This window comes from Eleginops maclovinus, chromosome 18 (genome assembly GCF_036324505.1).
Source record: "Eleginops maclovinus isolate JMC-PN-2008 ecotype Puerto Natales chromosome 18, JC_Emac_rtc_rv5, whole genome shotgun sequence".
Taxonomy (NCBI): domain Eukaryota; kingdom Metazoa; phylum Chordata; class Actinopteri; order Perciformes; family Eleginopidae; genus Eleginops; species Eleginops maclovinus.
This window is the reverse complement of record NC_086366.1, coordinates 13,547,683-13,570,348: the sequence shown is the minus strand read 5'-3', so window position 1 is coordinate 13,570,348 and position 22,666 is coordinate 13,547,683. Positions and strand designations below refer to the sequence as shown.

Sequence of the window (22,666 nt, the reverse complement as noted above, 5' to 3'; positions counted from 1 at the left end):
GTACATTATACATTATTAATGACCTGTTACTCCTTCTTCCACAGCCTGGCCCTATAAGATCCTCAGATGAAATCACATGACAAGGGAGTGAGACACAGATAAGCAATGAATGGGAGAGGACTGCAGGCTCACACTCCTTTCACTTGCTGTAGCGTACATTACTACAGCTGCAGTCATAAGGATGCAAGAGGGGATGGAGAGAGGAGGGAGGCAGGGCGGGGCTGCTAAGTGACAGCAACGGGAGGCAGGAGAGTGAGGAAGCTGCTCAACGGACCGCCAAGAAACAGAGGGAGGTGGAGGAGGAAGAGAGAGAGAGTATTTCTACAGGAGGTGAGCGCCAGTAGCAAAGGAGCTGGGGGGGGGCTTCCAGACTGGACGGGCCCAGCGATGCCTTGATGGAGTATGGGCCAGGTTTTAGGATTCTCCCACTGCCGTGAGTCTGCTTTTGTTCTGCTGTTTCCTTCTGTGTTTCCATGTGGGAGGTCTTTTAAACGACACTCTACCTTTTTTTTTTATATGTAGGCTTTATGTTTCAGCTCAGCATCTTTTCTTGCTAACAGCTGTAAGCATCGTATGTGTTAGCTCAGTCCCCTTCCTGCCTGCTCTCCATTCCTCCATCCTTCGTTTGATTAGCACATGGCAGAATTGATGGATGCAGTGCAGAGGGAGACCTATTCTGTTGTCCTTGCATCCCAGTGATTTTAGATGCTTATGTGGTTGGGTACGAGGAGGCTTTGCAGGCAGGCATCTGAATAATGCAAGTTATTTTTTCACTAAAAGATTCTATTGTGTGCTTTTATATCTGCGTTTTATGTAATCTTTGTCTCACAACAATCACATGATATTTAAGTGGTTTTATAAATACTTGCATGTGTTAATGCATGCACAAAAGAGAATATGCTGCACTCTTAGCTCCGCCTGGGTTGATTTATTAGCTAATGTCATGCTGGCTGTCTAATGTAGTGAAGGCCGGTACTGCTGCCGGTTTAGCTCTGTAAGAATGAACAAAATGAGTATGTATTTACGGTTGTCTATGACTTAAATCACATAAGGCAGTTCACTGTTATTACTTCAAAGGACTCAAAACAAGGTGTGGAAATGTTTAGCTTATGTTCGTTATAATCACATGAGTACACATACATTGAAGATTGTAATAGGATGAATGTAAGGGTTGTGTAAAGGTTAACTGCATGTTAAAGCAGCAATAACATATTCTAACAATCTTTTGCTATGCCATGTTGATCATGGAGATGTATGTAAAATTGTGTCTTTGTTTTCTTCTAGAGGAATATGGCTCTGTGGCTTCCACTCCAGATTCAACACCTCCCTGCACCGATGGTATGAGGAACACATGTGACACTAATTCTGTCTCACAATACTAACAAAAATAGAAAATCCCTGCTTCTTAAATGCTTTCTTCTGAACTGTTTGATCACTGCTTCATTTTTGGGAGGAGAGATGTTTATGCACTTATCAAAGAGAGTTTCATTCACTTGAGGTGTCTCACCTCCTTTTCTCCCAGACATCAAATGACACACCTGGCTGCTTTTATTTATTCATTCAAAGCACTATCCTTGTATGCCTCTGGATTACAATACACACCGTTAGCAGCAGACTCTACTTGTATAAGCTGTGGTTGGGGTGACCCTATTTTTTCTTATTCTGTCTCCATTCAGGCGGAAATGAGGAGTCTGAGATATGCGAGCTGCAAACAGCCAGGGAGTGGTCTGACGATGAGGAGGGGGAAGATGATGAGGAGGGACTGCTGTCATCCTCATCCATCTGGGGCACACCACGGCAGAACTCCTCTGAGCTGACTTTTTCGTACATTGCCATCGCCGAGGCCGAAGCCGTAGGAGCCTCACGGCACTTCCGTGACCGACGTCGGGGCGCATCTCGGGGGAGTCGCACTTCTTTGATCCGCACGGACACCTTGGAAACTCTGTTGGACTCCCCAGATGTGGACTGGGACCCTCAAGGATTCCTCGGGCGAGAGGAAGAAGAGGAGACCTCAGAAAGGAGGGAGCAGGAGACGGTGGAGGCGAGTGCAGCTGCAAGAAGGGAGCAGCAAAGACAAACTGAGACTATTACAGTCCAGCCCATTCCTCAAAATCTGGAGCCAGAAACTCAGGGGAGAGACGAAGGAATTCAAAGAAGAGAGTCTCCCAGCAGTCAGACTCATACTGAACAGCACCCCTCTGCGTCCCTGTCTTCCTTGCATCAGAGCCCCTCACAGATACTGCAGGGTGAGAAACAGCAAATATGTACAAGGAGGTTTTTTCACCATGTGATAACATCAACAAACAGACTAGAGTATTTGCTCAAGTAATTTTAAAGTAGGCCGCAAAGTATAGTGGATGTCACCTGATTACATATTTAGAGGCCATGTAGTGCAGGATTGAGCTTTATATCATATGCTAACAAAAGGTTGAAGTAGTGGTTTGCAATGTTTAAATGTTGGTCCAACAGGTATCGTGTCGTCTCAATCAAATCAAATCAAAAGGAACTTCCCAGATCTAATGATGATGCTTTGACTAATGAAAGGTTTTGTAATCTATAATTATATATTAAGATGTATCTTGAAATGCCCAACCTATTTATTGTCCGCCATTTCAGAGGGACATCATTTGTGCGGGTAATTATTTTACTCCAAAAAGGCCCCAGCGTGTAGCCAGTAATGCAGGCTAACATGCTAAAAGTCTCCTAATTATTGCTATCCTAAAGATTTAGTTTAAGAAAGGTTGAAAATATGGAAAAAGCTTTTTCATTTTTTGAACTCACATCACAAATGTTGCAGTCCAAAAACTGTGTCTCACAGCTCAAGCTGAGCATGTGTTCATGTGCTGTGATGTCATCCTGATAGTGACGTCATCTTTTGTTTCCTGGCAGCCGCAGCCTCACAGACCACCGAGTCAGAGTCGCCCGTCACTAGGGAAACCATTTCAGTCAAGCTGCTCACATCAATGCAAGCCAGAGGCCCGGCATCTTCGTCGCCCGCTGCCATTGGTCAAAACTCTCAGGAACAGCTGCTCAGCGATCACTGGTTTTCAGCTCTTAACCTATCAGAGGACTTCACCTTTCGGAGCACTCCTATAGCAGGTATAACACTCACATCTGTATCTTTAAATAAGCTTTCACTTGAAATAACCACGATTAATAACACTTTAGTTAGAAACATTCGTTTAACTGTTTACAACCTAAGAAATGTTTATTTAGTTTTAGATATCCTATAATTTATTTTACTTTAAGAAGTTATCATGCACATAGTGTAAAACTTATTCACTGTATTTAGTAACTGTTAATGATTAGAAAATAATGATTAAAAAAAACATTATTGAGATAATTATTATTATTTAGACACAGATAATTGCATATTTCTTCAGTAATTGGATTGTGAATCACCTATAAACATTATTTGGCTGGCTTTAATAAAGTTGCAAATAGTGATTAAAATACCTTGTTAAATAGTTGGTAAATCTAAACACATGGTTTAGACAGATAGTACTTTGTAAGTGGTTTATAATTTGTCTATGCTCCATCTATCTATGCCTATCTTTGTTTTCTATATATTACAAAAACAACATGATAAAATAACAATTAAGCATCACTTTAACATGAAAACATTATTCATTATCATTTCAGTGTTTGTTAACAGAACAATACCTATTAACTAAGGAGGTATCATGTTCTCACTAGTCTGACCACCGTCCTCACATCTCATTGTCTTTGCCTTGTTGTTGAGCAAGATCCTCTCTCAGCCCGTTAATCAATATTTTAAATAAGGAAAATATCAGATTTCACTTTCAGCATGGACCTTCAAGAGCAGCCTGACAAAGATAGCGCCCCCCTTCCCCGGAAGTCCTGCCTGCTCATTGTGTCTCCATAGTTACCCTCTCCCGGGATTTCAGGAATGATTTGCTAATTGTGGGGAAAGCATTTATGGCATTGGTAGACTTTTTGGACAAGCACCCCACCATCACTGATACGATCATTTCCATGTTAATCACACACAAACACACACAGAAAGAGACAGGTGTGTGTGTGTGTGTGTGTGTGTGTGTGTGTGTGTGTGTGTGTGTGTGTGTGTGTGTGTGTGTGTGTGTGTGTGTGTGTGTGTGTGTGTGTGTGTGTGTGTGTGTGTGTGTGTGTGTGTGTGTCTGTGTGTGTCTGTCTTTGTTTTTGTGCGACATTGTCTGCACTTACGAGTGCTGGAGACAAAAGAAAAAGCAAGAACGACGGATTGCGAGATAAAATCCTGTTCTTAGCTTAGAGGCATTTTAAGTGGATAGACCATATAGAGCTCAGTCTTATTTTAGTGGATGTGGGGGGGTTCAGTAAACCCTCAGACCGCTGATGAATGTGTGGCCAGGCTGATGACAGAGTTTAGGGTGTCCTGAATAAATAGCACACATGCATCTATTGGAGCATCATACTGTATCTGTTTTGGTTGCTTGTTGTAGAGGCTGCACAACCTCAATGGTTTTTCAGACACTTGAATGTCTCCAGCAACGATATACTGTTATATATCTCATACAGCTCATTGCATTTTGTAACATTACACACTTGAAAAGCTTTTAATTTGAAATGATACCCAACCTTACTTGTTGGACTTTGCAATTAAATAGTTCATCTGTATACTAATGTCTCAATTTTCTATGCAAACCAAATTAAGCAAGTAATTATTTCCTAAAAATGCAGATTGGAATAACCATTACATTGTTAGCAATCCAAGCATTATGCCAAGCATTATTCAATGAAACAAGCTTTATTTCAGCAACATTTACAACTCTTATCAAGAAAAAGGACAGAACATCAAGCTCCTCATCCATTTATTATCAGCAGTGATGGCACAGAAAGGTTTGGCTTGGTGACATAACAGAAAATAACCCGGGTTCTCCTGTTTCAGGTGTTAGATGGCACATGAATACCAAACCCAACTCTATATAACTTTGTGTGAGTTCAAAGGAATGCCTTTCATTCATTCTGCTTCAGAATCAACTTTTGCATAAAGGAATATGATTTAAGGATTTTGAGAGTTTTGTGTTATTGTGGTGAATCATGTCTTTATGTGTGAAACTCTTGGAGTCTCGATGCGAGGTGGGCGGTGCTGCAAACTAGATTATTTTGGGCTGTCAAGTCTTTGGACTGCTGAGTGAGCAGGGGGTGGCCAAAAACAGCTCAGAGGGGCGAGGGGAGCCTTACGGGACATTGAGAGGGACAGAGGGTGTGAGAGGGAACACTGGAGCGGTAACCAAAATGGCCAGTAAAGGTGAGAACATATGACTGAAGCAAAAAGAGGATTATTTGAGACACCTATGTAGACCATGTATCTGTTTACTGCCATGAGCTGACAGTTCGCAACTGCAAAGAGACATGTTTAATTTTAGAGAGAAAATAGAAGGCAGTGGATAGCTACAGAAGTGGAAAGGGGTGGAAACAACTTCTAAGTCTTAGACTGTTAAGCTTTGTGACTTTATTGCAAAGTTGAGAAGGCTGGACTATCAGGGGACTGAAGGTGGGAATTGAGTGATTTCTCGCTCCTCTTTGATCATTTTACAAGAAGAGTCTCTGGAGACGGCTTTGCAGTCAGCTTGAGTTGTGTTTGCCTTTGAATTGATGAACTGTTGATATCATGAAGGGTAGTCCATGTATCACAAGCCTTCAATTATTCAAAATAACGACAGTCTATTAATTAATGTAAACTGTCTTGTTGTGGTATGCTAGTTCATTTTACCAGCTGGGTTACATTTGAGTGTTTCCTCTTTAGGTTCACTAGCTGGCACAAGCAGCAGTATGGAATGTATTGGACAGATGTGATTAATCTGACAGAAACTGGATCGAATGTCATAGATTTTGAGGTTTAAATGAAAGGATGTCAGGCTTAGTTTACATAAAGTATACACAAGCCATGTGATTTATGTTGTTTTTGTTAAATTGGCTGATTAATTGATTGAATTGTTGATTCCTTCATGCAATCACTTCCACATTGCTCGTTTTTATATTATGTAACTAAGTCTTCTGCTTAGTACACCAGCATATACTTTTCTGGTTTGAATGGCATTACTGTTTATGTGTTGAATAGAATGTCCTTGTGGATTTCTGTCATTCGCTGTATTTTCATCTGCTGATATGATAATACAGCTGCTCATGAAGTACACTTGAAGTATATTAATGTTTGCTTAGTTGAGATAAGCTTTTATTGGCAATAAAAGTAAGAGGAAGTCTCTGAAGGCAAGTCCTCTCTAAAGGTACCTAAAGGGTTATTTATCATAGCCAATTGCAATTAGCATATCTCATATTAGCTTAGCATTGCTTAGCTTAGCATAAAACAGCTTGTCTTGTTCAGTCCTAAGGGACCAATATATGGGCACCAGTACTTCCTAAGCTCATTTATTTACTTTTAATCATGTTTGCTTAATGTGTTCTAAGCTTTTTCTCACCCAATGGTACTAAATCTAGCAGGGTCTTCCATATGTCCTTTTTTAAATGTTGACATTGTTCGTTTATTTGATACTGTCTGCACTCCAGTGTTGGTCTCTTTGAATGGTTCTTATTGAGTTAGTCGCTCTGACACCAATGTGCTGAGCACACCTATGTCAGAATGACAGCAGCACAAACAAACACGTCGGGACAGGTGTGTTTCAGTGGCATCATGGGTAATATTAATTGTGTGCAGTGATGCTTATGAGTAACCCATCTCCTGTCTGTGAAATCTTTCAAAGAGGCTTCCCTTTTTTGTAATAGACTAAGAAATTCACTGAATGATAAGCAAAAATAAATATTGAAGGTTAACTCATTGTTGTATCATGGTAATTTATAAGGGTTAAAAAAGTGAAGTTATGTAAAGAGAAAAATAGGATGGTTGAAAGATTGTATTATACACTATATTCAATTTAATTAAATATATTTTATTACAGTGTTATTATGAAGATAAAAAGGAAAAGTCCATAAAATAATGAATTTGTCCACTCGTCTAAAGCATGATTCGGACGCCTCAGTCTCCAAGGCAGCTGTTGCCGGGTGACAGAAAGGGGCAGCAGCAGGGTGAGGAAAAGGGGACTGCTGACTGCTGACTGCTGATGTCTGTAGGCAGGTGCTGTGAAAGGCTGCACTCTTCTCGGCCGTTTGCTTCCCTCTTTCATCCGAGGGCTAAATTTAGCCAGAGCAGCAGCCTGACGTGTCCTAGTCGCTGCTCTGGGTGTTGAGAGCTGGAATTGCTTTCTGCTTCATGTCCCCCCCTTTCCACCTCTCTTCCTTCTCTTCTCCTTCCTTTACCTAAGTCAGAACTACTCTTTTCCTCCTTCCTCTCCATTGTTCCCAGAAAAATGAAAGTCCATTGTGGGCCTAAAGGATTGAGGCTCCAGTCATATTGTTAGAAATACATATTGATACTAATTCTCTGCTTGAATTTTAAAATACGGTTGATTTAAGATTTGAAGAGATATATGGTTGGAGAATTTCTGTAGCTATTCACAAATTTAGGGATTGGTCAACAGTATCTCTTTTCTCTAGACTCTACTGAATCGCTTTTTTTGAGTCTGAATATCTTTCTTTACAGTCGTAATAGCCAACCATACTTATTCTTTTAGATTGTTCTACTCAATGCTGTTTTATTTCATCATCTTTTACACTGTTTTACCTCAAACACCATCACAGTTTCTATTCTTTTCACCGTCCTGGTTTAATCGTTTCCTCCCTCTCCTCTCACCTTGTTTGTCAGTGATGGACTTGATCTACTGGAAGGACACGGAGCGGACAGGCATGGTCCTAACAGGGATAGTGGTCGGCCTGCTGTCCTTGTTCCAGCTCAGCGTCATCTCTGTGCTCGCCACCGTCTCACTAGCTGTCATGTGCTTCACCATCTCAGTGCGCATCTACTACCAAGTCCTCTACATCCTCAACTGGGGTGATGGAGAGCATCCCTTCAAGTAAGATTATATGATTTCATTTATTCATTAAGGACACTGCATTTTAATCCCTCCTTCTCATTATTTTTCTCCAGCTTTTCTAAAAAAGGAACATGGTCAAAATAGGGAAAAGAGGCTTGGCCCCATTCAGTCAGAGTGCATAAATGCTTTCCAAAACAAGCCTCTGAGTCAATTTGGCCACAAGCCTTTCCACATCCATTTCTATTTTCTTTCTTTAAGTAAGCAATTCCCTGCCTTTTTAACTTCACATATTATTTGCTGTGGGTTAGGGTTAGATCAAATAATTTAATATATTCTGTCTCCAATTATGGTTATTATTGATAATGGTTATGAACAAATAGCTGGCTTAAGTGCTTTCATTAAATATTGACACACTTCTAAGAAAGGCGACTTTGGCTTTTGACCTCTGGACACTGACTTGATTTATATTTGGGCTTGAGGATAGGAGCTAAAGAACTTGTACCACTGTGCCATTAATATATGATTATTTGATGACCTGTACAGGAAGTATCACATTTCTGTTTATTGTCCATACTTTATCTCAGGTCATATTTGGACATGGACATCAGTTTCACTGGAGAGGAGGCTGACCTCTACATGCAGAAAGCCATCGTCATGGCTCTGTCTGCTGTTGAATCTCTGAAGGGACTCTGTTTTGTTAAAAACCTCTTGGAGTCCATCAAGGTGAGCTTAACTAGCCAATCAAGTTAATTGTATGTGTGTGCGTGTGTGTGTGTGTGTGTGTGTGTGTGTGTGTGTGTGTGTGTGTGTGTGTGTGTGTGTGTGTGTGTGTGTGTGTGTGTGTGTGTGTGTGTGTGTGTGTGGGGGGGGGGGGGGGTTACATCTTCTCTCTTAAGGGCCTGCCTTTATAGCCTTGCTTCAACTGTCTAGTTAACCTCTCCCCTTCATTAACTCTGACATCAGTTCCCTCTCTGCATTCTTTAATTTCTCTCCATCATTCATGTTCCTCCCTCCATCATCCGTGCACACATCACTGGAGATCACAGTATTACCATTTCAACCATCTCTCTCATTAGGCTAGCTCACAGTTGACGATTCTACTTTTAGATTAGGGCAACATCACTGACGGCAACTGTCAGACCCCAAAAACATATCTTTTGATTATAATGTGGAAAGTAATTTGTCCCTTTTGGAAAATAAATCCTTTCAAATTATTATTATTAAATTGGTACTAACAACCAAAAAAGGAAGCAGTCTGTTGTAGTCTTCTCATCCACTCTTTCTTTTCAGCCTCTGGGTATGTCTCTCTTGCCAGTAGAGCCGAAGCATTCTTTTAATATTTATCAAACCTGCATGTAAACAAAAGAGACAGTATCACTTGTCACCACCCAAAATCTGTTGCCACAGTTGTTTATAAACAGTGATTTAGGTCTTTAGGACTTTACGTTAAATCAAGACTAGAGATCATACTATTCATTGTTCCGCCTCCAGCTCCTCATGCCTACATAATGTCATAAAACTTATCTACACATTGGAAACAAAAGCATCTGCCAAGTTAATGTGATGTCAAAATGCTGCGCAAAATAAAACTGATGTATGTTGGTAGTAGTTCTAATACACACAAACTCTTTTCTCATAGTGCTTTTCATTGGTGTGGAGAATCTGTGGAGCATTAGAGGGCCGTGTACATTTCATTTTTTTTATAGACAGCCCAAGAAAAAATACATGTATGGCAGCCATTCCAGTGTCTGTTGAATTCCAACATTGAAAAATTGTCAGTAGTTTATAGAATACAATAAAAATAATAATAATAATATTTACTCAAAAGACATACCTATAAATGATGGTGGTCTCTTAATTTTGTATTTATTGAATTGTGAAGCACCTTGAGATGAATTTGTTTTGAAGTGTGCTATACATATACAATTTATTATTATGTATCTCACACACACACACACACACACACACACACACACACACACACACACACACACACACACACACACACAGCAGTGTCATCATATCATCATCATTACCAATAGAGAAAACATCTCTTCACACTAATCCACATGAAAGGTCAGTACCAGTGTCAAATTTACGACCAGTGTACTTTATGTTCATTGGTATAGTGTGTCACGTATCACTTTAAAAATGTAATCTATTTAGTTGCCACTTTTGTAATGGAGATATTTATACAGCTTTCTGAACAGTTCTAAAAAAAAGTTTGACAAACATAACCACTATTTTTTCAGTTCACAGTGCAAGAGTAAAAATGAAGAACACTTCCAGTATAAATGAATGCCACTTTGGCAAAATACAAAATGTTACGTATGACAAAGCATTTCAGGTGTTACCAATACATATAAATAGTATTATCCTAAAGCAATGTGAATGCGTTTGCACAAACTTCTTACATTGATCAAATTGGAACCAAAGTCTAAACATTGTATCTGCTTTAGCTGAGATGTCCCAATAAAGTATTGCACATTAAATAACTGAATTTATTTAAATCATACCTAAAATAATGATGGCATTTCAGTAATTAACAGCAGCAGTTTGTGACCAGACAGACTTAACCTATTTGCAGTAAATCATGAGTCAGTGTAACTGGTTGAGCCCCTTAACCCTCGAAGTGTCAATTCTGACCTGGCCGGTATGTGACCTGGCACACAGGAGGAGGTACGCGAAGACGCCCGGCATCAGCTGGAGTCTCTTTCCATCTGAGACAGGGGTGTCCCATATCAGGGCAGCGCTGGATCCCTTACACAGAACTGTGACACTATGAGATATAAGGGGACACACAGAGAACCATATTTGGAGTCCTGTACTTTACTCTTTCCTTTCTTCAACAGGGAGAACATTGTATCATAAGGAGTCATTTTGCAGGGCATTATGCCATACTGCAGCGTGATGTACTTCTTTCTGCAGACATCTTTGATAGGAGTTAAACTAACTGAGTAACTGCTCTTTCTTTTTGTCTTAGTTGCTGGTTCTGGTGTACCTTGTGACATACCTGGGAGAGCTGTGCAATGGCCTTACCCTGCTCATCATCGGTAGGACAGAGATCTCATTGCTGGAAATGTTAAATACATTAAAATACTCTATGGTTTGATGTTAACTTCTCTACTTTTCTCTGTTTTCCTGCAGGCATAATCGCTGTCTTTTCTTTGCCACTTTTCTACAGACAACGCCAGGTAATAAATTGATCCTTTTTTACTGTCACGTTAATTGATACTTTATTTCCATATTCATTGAAATAACGTACACACGTCTGTTATTTAACAGGAGCAGGTGGACAGCGTCATTGCAAAGATCCAGGCCAACATTGACAACTTTAAGGACACGTGAGTATGGCTCCATCTTCTGGCGCAATATTGCCACCAAAACTGGTATTTTGCTACTGAGGCAGATTATTGGTCTGTTGTAGTATCCACACCTGATTTAACTTTTATTTTCCAAATGCTGCTCTTGTCAACTTTAAAACGGGACAGTTGTTTTTTTGTATATCAGAGGGAAATGTTTGATTGATGGGGACATGATGTCGCTCACACATCTCATTGGAGAGCGGATGTTTCATTTAATTCTCATATAATGAACAGTCATCCAGTGTCAACAATTGTGCACTACAATAGTAGAATTATCACTCCAAATAAGACTAAACTTTTAACAGTTGATAAACAGTGATGAACAGTCAAATGGGTGCATTAATTATAATAACAACAATTCAACCATTAAATGTATGTTAAATCAAATATATGTATACAATAGATAAGACAAACATGATAATGTGTGCCGAAGGGTTATCATAAATTTGCATCAGGGGATGGTTAAGTGTACTTTTGGGTATTTGCCTCACATTAATGTGTAAGGATTCAAAACTGCTATGTTGGTAGGACAGACAAAAAATTGCAAAACTGCTCAAGTCCTAACTATTCCTCTGTTTTTCTCTTTTGCAGTCTTCGTAGACTTGCCCATGGTGGTGGCCCTCCTCCTGACTCAACTCCTGGTGGCGCCAAACCCAAAGCCCAGTAAACACTGATGGACAAGAACTTAAGGAAAAGCTCCCAGAGATACAGGATGTCACTCAAATGTCTTACCCCACAGTCTGTGCTCAGAGCTCCAGAGAACGGAGCTCCAGAGACTGGGGAGGGGAGGCTATTTAAACGGACAATGATGAGGATCACGCATGGTACTTTATAATCTAGCTGTATCTAATTAATGGAGATGGAGGTCGGGGTCGGGGTTGAAACTTAATCGAGGTGTATGAATCTTGAATGAGACTCTTGCTGGTGACGTCAGAGATGAAAAGATGACACAGCTTGATGTATGTGACCATCGTCGAAAATATTCACTGTTTTTCATATGTTAAAAATGACTCAAGAGGTGTCTTAGATGGTTGAGAGCTGTAGTCCAAATGAGGTACAATGACCAGGAATGGAAAGTTCCCACACCGACAGCTACTCACCTGAAAAAAGGGAAGTTGGTTGTTAAGGTGATAAACAGGGGTCATCATTATTCATAGCAGCATAAAACTGGCAATTAAAGATGCATGTGTCAGCACATGAACTTTTTCTGAATGCATATTCATTCTCATGACTGTTACTCCATGTTAATGCGAGTGCGAGTGCGAGTGTGTGTGTGTGTGTGTGTGTTTGCGTGCGTGCGTGCGTGCGTGCATGTGTGTAAGTGTGCGTGTGTAATTTCTGACCTACAGCTTAGTGAAATGAAAATGCTACCTACAATCAATTAAAGTCACATTTCTTCTTTATTTTCCAAAACGTTGTTTCTTTTCATCCTCAAAGCCATTCATCATTCATTTGAGTTGTATTTTTTTCCCTGATTATGTTTTCAAATTGCATTTCATTGCTCACACCACTGAAAAGTTGTAACATAATATTTAGAGAAATATAATCTTCTGCTACAAATTTAATAGTTAAGATGTATCATAAACGGAAGGAAATTACCTGACAGGACTTCATTTTAAGATCACATGATACACAATGCAAGTATTGCAGAAAGATATCTTCTCTGAACTCATAATGTGATTATTTCAAGCCTTTTGAAGTAATGTGGGAGTGAAATACAGCAGGTGCCTTGTAACAGTAACTGCAGGTAATAGTGCATGATCTGACTCACAGTACTTAAAACTTCTGACAACAGCTTACAGCGACTCCGCCTCCCGTAACAAACCACTTCACCTGACCATTGCCTTCCGGAGAATGGTGTTTTGTACATGTACTGTACAATACTGGTTTAATGTGCACCATGACAAGGTATCTTATACAGAATTGTAAGTACATCCGTTTTAGGAATAATAAAATTATCCAGGATTCTCTGCAGTTTCACATTTTCCTTTAGCGGTTGCATTTATATTCCATACCAAAATGTGTTAGTTGTTATGCCTTATTATTGCATAATTTAACTATGTGTGCTTCAGTGAACTTGTGTTAACAGACATGGTCAATAAAACCTAAACATGTTAGCCTTAGACATGTGCTGCTCAGTAGCTTCCTGCAGCAGTTTTCTGTAATAATACAAAATTAAATCTTTCGTCTTGGATTTCTTCTGCAAAAAAAAAGAAAAACACTAAAATTGACGGCATTTACTTACTTATCTATTTTTACAGCTTGGCATGAATTAACAAAATGTTAATGTAATGGTTTATTGCTAGATTTAAACAAAACATATGTAAATTTAATCAAACTCGCTTTTTCTCAGTCTAGACAACCATATGCTTAACTTTTACTTTTGCTGTGTGGATGGGAGATAAATCCAAACAGGAAAGCAACTTCAATTTGTTTAAAATCAGACAGAATCAGCCGTAACATCCAATGTAGTATACTGATGATTTTGTATTCCTGAATTCAACTAGGGTTTTAATCTTGGAAAAATGCTCACTGAAAAGATTTCAAGAAGTGTAAAGGAAACTACTCTAGCTGCAGGGATATGGGCCTACACAGTAAAGCTAAATTGTATTGCAGATTATTGTTTGTTACTGGGCCCTTAATTAATGTTGTTGTACATATGGCTTAACATGTGAAATGTGTAGAAAGTGTGACTTTTGGCCTCTTGATATGCTTTGCTTACCCTGTAAATATTCAGGCATGATAGTTTCTGTTTCTGTCTCTTTCACACAACCACAAGGAGGCGACAAAAGTCAAGATATTACTTTAAAGTGTCCAGTGTGTCTGACAGCTCTTGAAAACTGGAGGACTCCCGCCACTGGACAGTTTAAAAAACTACCCAATCAGAGAAGTAGATACATTTGAATTTGTCCGTTCCTTATACAGGTATAAATTGATTGGACTGTATTTTGGGTTTGTTTCTTCTTCACTACTTTTAATGTTTGTTGCCACTGACTTAATTTTTATGCTCAGATGGCCGCAAAATAAAGTAGGTCAGGTGATAGATCTGAGTAGGTTTTAAATGTCAGTTCTCTATGTGTCATGTTCATAACGTACATAAAGGCTGTCCTCTTTGCAGTGCTAGTGAGAAGTCTGGACTTGCCTGCTCAGGTTCAAACTCAATGAGCTCATGGCAACACTTTTAGTTGTCTAAAAATAATAACACAATTGGTTGTGATGTGGAGTATAAATGACCTTGTAAAAAATCATACGTTAAACATTTTGATCAAAGAGCCTAGCACAAGCATATGTTTGTTTTTTTAAGATTACACTTTTTTAATACAGACTTCTCAACCTGTCTGTTCAGCCCCCTGTTGGGAGGTAAAGTGGGTGGGATTAGTCAAATCAATCTGAACATATAACGCCTAAGACCCGCCCTCTCATTGTAAACTGCTTGGCCGCAGGCTTCAGTCCTGATGCAGATCCGCCACAGCGGATTTGGTAGCGCGCAGAACAGGAGCAGAGGTGTTACGCACGAGTCCAGCTCGAGACTATAAACCTATGATAAACTCTTATTATAGAAGGAATCCTGTTCTCATGGTGGGTTCTTCATCTGCCCGTAGAAGAGCGCGGTGAACTCCTGGCTGTTTTAATGTCACCTCCAGGCACAATGGATTACGGACGGACCATGGCCCCTCCGGTACCCCCACACAACCCAAACCAGAGCCGCCCAGGGGGGGCGCAGGAGCGGCTGCTGAAGTGTGTCCTGCTCGGCGACGGAGCTGTGGGCAAAACCAGTCTGGTGGTCAGCTACACAACGAATGGCTACCCAACCAGATACGTTCCTACTGCATTTGATGACTTCTCAGGTAAAAATGACTTTACAGTCTGGTTTATGCATTAAGCCTTCAAAAGAGAGAATCAATCGATATAGGCTAAAAGGAATATCACCTCTATTACTGGACAAAAAGTTAACAAAGACACTGTGAAATAGGCTGTGTATTGAACTTTAAGCATATTGTCCAGGTATGTCGTTGAATGAAACTTTAAATACATTTCTTTACAGTTTCCACCTGCCTGACAATCACTAATTTTCACTGAACTCTTCTTCAGCTTTGCCTATTTTTTCCATTTTTATGATGGATGCATTTTTTATTTTTTATTATCTAACTATCATCTTTGTTAATGCACATTAGTTGAGATTGCCAGTTTTGCATTTGGCATGGTTACATTTTCAAAACTGTTTAACTTGTCCCAGCAGGCTTTGTTTACTACAAACTGAGTGGAAATAACAACATTCTACAAAGGGGAAACTTTTAAACTGATCAGTGGCGGCATTCAAACAGTACACCTGTGACTTGTTGATAACCTTCAGGATTACATTCTCAGACTGTCATTCAAGAGCTTTCTGAAAACCTAACACTGTGGATGAAGTTGAAACTCTTGCATATAAGAACCAGACAGTAGGCCAATTGATAAATGAAAAATCACACATTTAGATGTAAGGAATTAATACTTGTGTCCTGTAAACATAACTGTAAGCATACCTTTTCTTTTGTGCCATTAAACTCTGACATTACACTGATGAGCTGTAAAATTGACAACTTGGCCAGCACACATCCTATAAAACCCTTGCTGAGAACATACACCTCCCTCAGACGAGACTTGGCTCAACCCTTCCGTACAAGACAGAGAGCGTCTCCGGCTCAGGGGTTTTGGATTGCACAACTCTGCCTATTGTTGTCAGCCTTGACCCGTGAGCCCTCTGCTCTGTACGGGAATAGGCACATCTGTTGCAGTGGCTCAGAGGCAGAGATTGTCTTTCGCCTCGGCCTGACAGAGAGTGATTGTGCAGTTGGGGCCCTTAATGGTGATGTCATTTCTTGGTGCCCTGCAATGAGAGCGTCCTCTTGAAAGCTGACTTCAGAGCAGTTACGTAATGCCACAGGTGGCACAGCAGAGCGAGAGGCTGGGATAAGGGACGATAAGAGGGAGTTTTAGTCCAGAAAATCAAAGGAGTATCATATGTCAGGGATTAGAAAAGTATTACACAATGGCCCCCTCTCACTTTCCTTTCTTTCTGTCTTCCCGCTCCTTGCCTTTGTAATGCTACCATGCCTGTCCTACTACAAAAATCGTTCAAGCAAACTCTTTGATCAGGTGGTATGACCGACCATACACTCCAGGCGTATTGTAAATGTTTCCATGTGCCTGCTGCTTTGCATTGTGCTCACTCCTCTGAAAAGAATAAATTGGCCTATAATGAAACTTTAAAATGACTCATCCACTTTTCCAATCTGGAAATAAGGCCTATTGGAAGAGAGTCCCAGAACAAACCCCCTATTAGTGGACCTTGGAATGGCCTCTATCAAAACACAGCAAAGAACAAAGCTCACAGAGTGGTCCGAGCGACAGTAAAGTGTTATGGTCTCAACAGTAACTGGCAGGCTGGGTGGGCGAGACGGAGCTGGCCGTCTGTGAGTGGGAAAAGCAGATCAGGGGGTCTTTGTGTTTTCAACTGGCAGGCCTTTGTTTATTCCAAAGAATATTCTGGTGTGTGTGTGTGTGTGTGTGTGTGTGTGTGTGTGTGTGTGTGTGTGTGTGTGTGTGTGTGTGTGTGTGTGTGTGTGTGTGTGTGTGTGTGTGTGTGTGGAGCCTTCACTGGAAAAAACTCATGATGACAGCTTTGACTTATTATCTCTGTGTGTCTGCTTCTATGTCCACAGCTGTGGTTCAGGTGGATGGAAACCCAGTGAGACTACAGTTGTGTGACACTGCAGGACAGGTGAGTTTTGTTCTAACACAAACACATATTACATTACATATTTGGCACCATGTTCGTATCACAATGTAGCCTATACCTCTCAACCTGTCAGGATTTAGCCATAGTAGTGGCGTAGCTCTTTCTGGCCATGTCTCTGCAAACGACTGACACTTCCATATATTTCCATATATCTTCACTCGTGGAAGAATTTATTAGCTTTCCTTGTTTATGTTATTGTTAATCAAACACCATGTGGTGTTACTGATCCTATAAAATAAGCCATTTTATTTTCACATATTTTGTTTTAAGCATTTATCTTTCAAGCTTTTTTTAATATTTTTGACTGAATAATGAAATAGTTAGCACTTAGTCTTTACATCACATGGGCCTCTTGCCTGCTACTTCAGGTAGCTCTTCTATATAGAAATGGCTACATTCCTGGGCTCTGCTGTCAATCTTCATATGGAATGAAAATAACACCTCAATAGATAGGCATCCTGTATCTTATGGTGGTGCAGTGACAGGGTGCTGAAGGAGAGGGAAAAGCCTAAAGGTAGATTGGAGGTATTAATAGAAAAAAAGGAAAAAAACCTCTGCTTTTAGGACATGGTGGTACAGGGAGGTTGCCAGGCAAAAGTTATTGGCTCATTATTACGTTGGTACTTAAGCGCATTCTTTGAAGGAACAGCTTGTGAAAGAGAGTGTTTTTTTCCCTGGAGCATGGGTGGTTGTTTCATAATCCAACAACAAGAACCCTGCCCTGGAAGCAGCATATTTGACATTCACAAATGCTGTGAGGGCACTGTCAGTTCAACACAGAATCACCTGGACTGTAAAGTGGAACTAGGCATTTGAACAAGCCCCTAATACCTCTAAGATCTAATTGGATGTTACCAGCTGCAAACAGTGTAAAAACTGCACACAAATATATTCAGAGAGACGCACACATGCAGAAAAGCTTGGGCAAATATAGGCTGATGAAAGTCAGCAAACAGTTACTGTATTTTTGCCATTTCATAAGAGGATAGCTTGTGCCGAAAACAGGATGACGTGTGCCAACAAAAAAGGAATAACACGGAGAGAAAGGGAGACGGACAGAGATAGCCCAGACAGAAAGACAGAAACAGTCTAGAGGAAAATGATAACAGCTGACGCCAGAGCTGATAAACAGAGTTGCTCTTTACTCAGAGATGTTAATGTCTGTATGTTCTGTAGATGGACGTCATCAGATTGGAAAGTACAGCCAAAGCTGGTGCGGGAATCCAAAGTTGATAAGTGTCATCTGCATTTGTTAAGCTTTGCATTTGGACTGTTTACTGATTGTTTGTGAGGACTTTGAAGTTGTGTGTGAAAATCCGGAGGTGACACAGAACCTTGTTTAGGTAAAGAGGGATTAGTTGAAGGAGGAGTTAGACGTGAGCTGGAAAGTAGAGTGTTAAGGGAAAGAAGGAGAGGTTTGTGTCGAGTTTCTGCCAAACTTAATCTGTGTACTCAAGGGTGTGGGGGGCCCTTGTTAGTCAAAGCTGCGTGGCACCAGAGTGTTAATTCAACAGATTCAGTCTAGTTGACATAAATGAGTGGGCAGGGCTTGTGCATATTATGGATTAGCACAATATAAACACTGCATAGACAGTTTATTTAATTGGTATTGGCACAATTGCCTTTCATGTGACGATGTTCTTACTTAAGAGTGTTGACCAGTTAAGTCATTACTAAAAGTGCTATGTGTGTGGTCAGTGTGAGTGTAGACGGGAATGAAAATGAGTCATCACAGTATTTATTCACAGCTAAACGTTGACGTTAAGTTGCCTGACATCACCACATTGCTAACTATCTATTTCTCTCTTCATTAGGATGAGTTTGACAAACTTCGCCACTTCTGCTACAGCCGGACTGACGCCCTGCTGCTCTGCTTCAGCGTGGTCAGCCCAGCTTCTTTTCAAAACGTCTGGGAGAAGTGGGTCCCCGAAATACGTCGCCGCTGCCCACTCACACCCGTTCTTCTCGTTGGCACACAGTGCGACCTGCGACAGGATGTCAAAGTGCTGATCGAGCTGTCGAGGCGGAGGGAGAGGCCCGTGCTGGAGGAAGATGCCAGGGCACTGTCGGAAAAAATTGGGGCTGTAACGTACATTGAGTGCTCGGCGCTGACACAAAAGAATCTGAAGGAGGTGTTCGATGCGGCCATCGCTGTCGGGCTGAGGCAGTCTGACAGGAGAGTGAGGCGGGAGAGGAAGGTCCGCAGCACGGCCGATAAGATGAAGATGCTTTCCAAGTCCTGGTGGAAGAAGTATGTGTGTGTCCAGTAGGGAGACACTTCTTATGACTCATGATAAAGCTGCTGACTTATTGGTGGGGACTGAGATGGATTCAAGGACTCTTTTTATATTCACCTGGACGTCTTTACATCTTGTTGGCGGAATGACTTTTATTCAAGGGAGCAATAACTCAACGGAGTGTGCCTGTTTCTTGAGCTGTAGAGTCATTGCAGGAAACATCCTTTTGTTGATGCGTAAAAGACAGATGGATGTCTGCTACTCAGAGCCCATCTGAACTGTTAAAAATGAGTTGTTACCAGCATTCAACCAAAAATAATGGAGCTAATAAAGTTTTATGGCACATGAACACTATATCATACTGAACGTGTCCAAAGGAAACGTGAGCTGACTTGGAGGGGAGGTGTTCAGACAGTGATGTTATGTACTAAAAGTATACTCCTATGTGTCTGATGCAATGCCCAAAACAAATTATATTATTTTCTATGTTCTACACTGTAATTCATCCCCTAACACATGATTTACTTCACTGAACTCAGAACATGAATTGTAATGTAAACTAGCTTTAATTCCCAATCAAAGATTCAATAATTACACTGTTGATTGCCAAAGCTAATCCTGCACATTGCTTCCTAAGTTAAGGAGCAACTCCAGTCAGATGTGTAACTGATCTTGTTTATTTTTACTGATTTTCTTTTGGATTACAATCAAATGTAAATGAATATGAATTATTTTAAAATCTATGACTTATTTTGTTGCATTTCAGTATAAACTACAGGTTAATGTAGGGATTTCTCTTCACCAGCTTGTCTCTGTGCCACATTTTGATTTGTTACTAAAGCAGTCACACTGTGTAGTCGACCAAACAGATAGAGATGCTCTTCACTTAATCATGCCTAATACAGTAGATTCAAACACTAAACGGCACGAAAAAACCAAATATGTATGGATATATTAAACAAACCTTTACTCAATAACGCCTGTAGTATTAAAATAAAAAATGTGTTAGTTTTTTATAACTTTACCGTTACAAGTTTGCAGCAATAAGTTGGGTGGTGCCACTGTACATTGCACTTATAAAACAACACATCACTGAAATCTCGCCATGCAATGGCCTGTGGAGCAGTGAGTAGATAAGACATAGAGCAACACGTGCACATGTGGTGCTTGAGATGTAGGTGTACAGTGTCACTGAAACAGTGGCTGATCTGCCTTTTGCCTGCGCTACCCACCAGTTTAGATGATCACAGGGTCTTTCTTTGTCATTGCAGTCAGGGCCTTAAACAGATAATTATACTTATTTCACAGCCAGCATATTGGAGCTCTCTACTCTTTTGAAATTATACAGTAAATGAGGTGAAATCACCAAAGAGACTGATTATATGTTTGCTTCTTATTTTTCAGAAGCCTGCCATTCAGCTCTGTCTATTTATCTGTTCCTTCTGGGCCAATAACTGATCAGCAGATGTTTGAAATATTGTATGTCATTATGTATGTTACATAGTACTCATTTATGATGTTTGTAATGTCATCAGGATAAATCTGTGTGTACATAAGTGAGTCATTCACGGCTGTGCTGTCCAACTCTAAATGGTACTTAACAGAATGAGTGTTCAGTTGGTGTCTGATTTTTGGCTTGAGAGCAGTTTATTGAGCTGTATGAGCGGAACAAAATAAAATGTGAAATATTTAAACTGTTTTCCCTGTTGACTCTTCCATGGATATGTTATCTCGACTGAACAGAAAAAATGAGTGTGGAACAGTGCTCGTTACATACATGCTTTCTGGGGTCAAAGGTTATGGGATCATCAATAGGTGTTGAGACAGTTTGCTTTACAGAAAATGATCTAAAGGGAAGATGGACCTCGACCCCTAAATACAGATTTTTCCCAACTAAAATGTAGCTTAGTCAGCTATTACCAAAAGTGTACCTGAAGTTTCACAAAACACTTTCCACTGAAGAAAAAAGTATTCAATAGAAAAACGGAATAAAATGCACTTTTAGTATAAGGAAGACATTGAATTTTGACCTTTTTTTCCTTTAGTTTTGTTAAATATAGTCTACTTTATAGCATGCTCTGTTTTTTTGTCTGTATCTCTTATATTAACCATATTTAATTATACCATAGTACATAGTCACTAAGGGCCACTAACAGTAAGCTAACTACCAACATGTATTGATAAGACAGAAAAAAAAGTTGAATATACAGAAGGCAACTGCTGGATGTGTTAAAACCTCAGTAGTTAGTGTTTTAAAAATTCACCATATACTCTTACATATACGTTTCTATATAATGAGCATCAAGTAAACAATTTCAGCCACAGCCAGTCTCTGAAATTGAATAAATACTAGATTTTACAACGTTGGTAGAGAGTTAAATGTGACTTCAAAGATTTAGCCGCAGAGGTTTTGTTGGCACCAAGACTTCTAACTATGAAGGATCAGATGATTATATTTGCTGGAAATAGGCTTTTCCTCGTATTCATAGCTACGTGTCTGCACCACAGTATGTAACAATGGGCCGCGAATAACAGTTATCTAGGTATCTCATACTTGTTTAGTGCTAATGATAGGGTTGGCAGCTAAAAGAGAGTTTGTGTCGTCTGGCAGACTGCAGATGAGTCTGTCGTCAAGCCTCAGATTGGCTGAAACTGAGGAACAAAATTTTGCCAAGTGCTCTAATTATGATATTCAGGATGGCTCCACTTCCCAACAATATTTTAGCAGTAAACCCCATTGTTGTGTCCTAGCAAGGCAGCGCTTTTGTGAAATGTCTTGTGGCTTGCGTTTAACTTTAATATCTACCTGTCTGCTAGACGTAGGCCTACAAATTATTGTCTGCGGTGGAAGTCTTGAGCTGTCAATCATGAAAAGATCATGAGTCATTTGGTAGTCACAGGGTCACAGCTTCACGTAGGCAAAACTTTTTGGCTCCATTTGGTAGCTAGATTCCAGCTGCCGATGGAAACAGACAGTACCATACCAAGGTATTTAATCAACAATTCACGAGTAATCTAACCAACTAAACTCCTTCATATTTTTGGGAACTGCCTTTAGATCAATACCAGAATTATATCACTTTTATCTGTCTAACTAGCAGGTTTAGCTTAGCATAACACTGAGCCAAATGTCCATCTGACTTTGTTCATTTCATGTATTCAGTCTATGTACAGCACATGATTCCTTTAAAACCACAAATACGAAGTAAACCTGTGTGGCATAATCACATAAAGACCAAAAACTCACACTTGTGCTCCTGTGAACATATGAGAACATGAGAACAGGTCACTGAAGTAAGACGGAGGTCTTAAAAATACTTTGAAAGCAGATTTATGTCCAGAATAATGAACTGTTCTCAATCGTTGGTTAAGTCTACATGTGGGTATTTTTTA

At 40.1% G+C, this 22,666-nt stretch overlaps 3 protein-coding genes across 4 annotated transcripts in view; 2 read left to right on the top strand and 1 right to left on the bottom strand.

Annotated features, from left to right (window-relative positions):
• The window catches only part of LOC134880006 (ribonucleoside-diphosphate reductase large subunit), a 305,041-nt gene extending 288,083 nt beyond the window's left edge, over window positions 1–16,958 (bottom strand). The window contains exon 1 of the mRNA XM_063906657.1: window positions 16,947–16,958. The gene's annotated coding sequence lies outside the window, so the exon portion shown is untranslated. The remainder of the gene's footprint in view (window positions 1–16,946) is intronic.
• Window positions 210–13,224, top strand: rtn2a (reticulon 2a). Of its 2 annotated transcripts, XM_063906658.1 has the most exons (10): window positions 210–433; window positions 1,285–1,338; window positions 1,677–2,246; window positions 2,890–3,099; window positions 7,721–7,928; window positions 8,474–8,612; window positions 10,873–10,942; window positions 11,037–11,083; window positions 11,175–11,233; window positions 11,846–13,224. In XM_063906658.1, the coding sequence occupies exons 1-10, from the start codon at window positions 403–405 to the stop codon at window positions 11,919–11,921; spliced, it is 1,464 nt and encodes a 487-aa protein (XP_063762728.1). In that variant the 5' UTR covers window positions 210–402; the 3' UTR covers window positions 11,922–13,224. The 2 variants fall into 2 exon arrangements, with proteins under 2 accessions (XP_063762728.1, XP_063762729.1); XM_063906659.1 differs by lacking the exons at window positions 210–433; window positions 1,285–1,338; window positions 1,677–2,246; window positions 2,890–3,099 and adding an exon at window positions 5,166–5,269 and having other exon boundaries at window positions 11,846–12,657.
• rhoub (ras homolog family member Ub) lies at window positions 14,698–20,967 on the top strand. The gene is made up of 3 exons (XM_063906661.1): window positions 14,698–15,102; window positions 16,960–17,018; window positions 18,851–20,967. Exons 1-3 carry the CDS (start codon window positions 14,886–14,888, stop codon window positions 19,304–19,306), a joined length of 732 nt encoding a protein of 243 aa, XP_063762731.1. The 5' UTR covers window positions 14,698–14,885; the 3' UTR covers window positions 19,307–20,967.
• The last annotated feature ends 1,699 nt before the right edge of the window (window positions 20,968–22,666 follow it).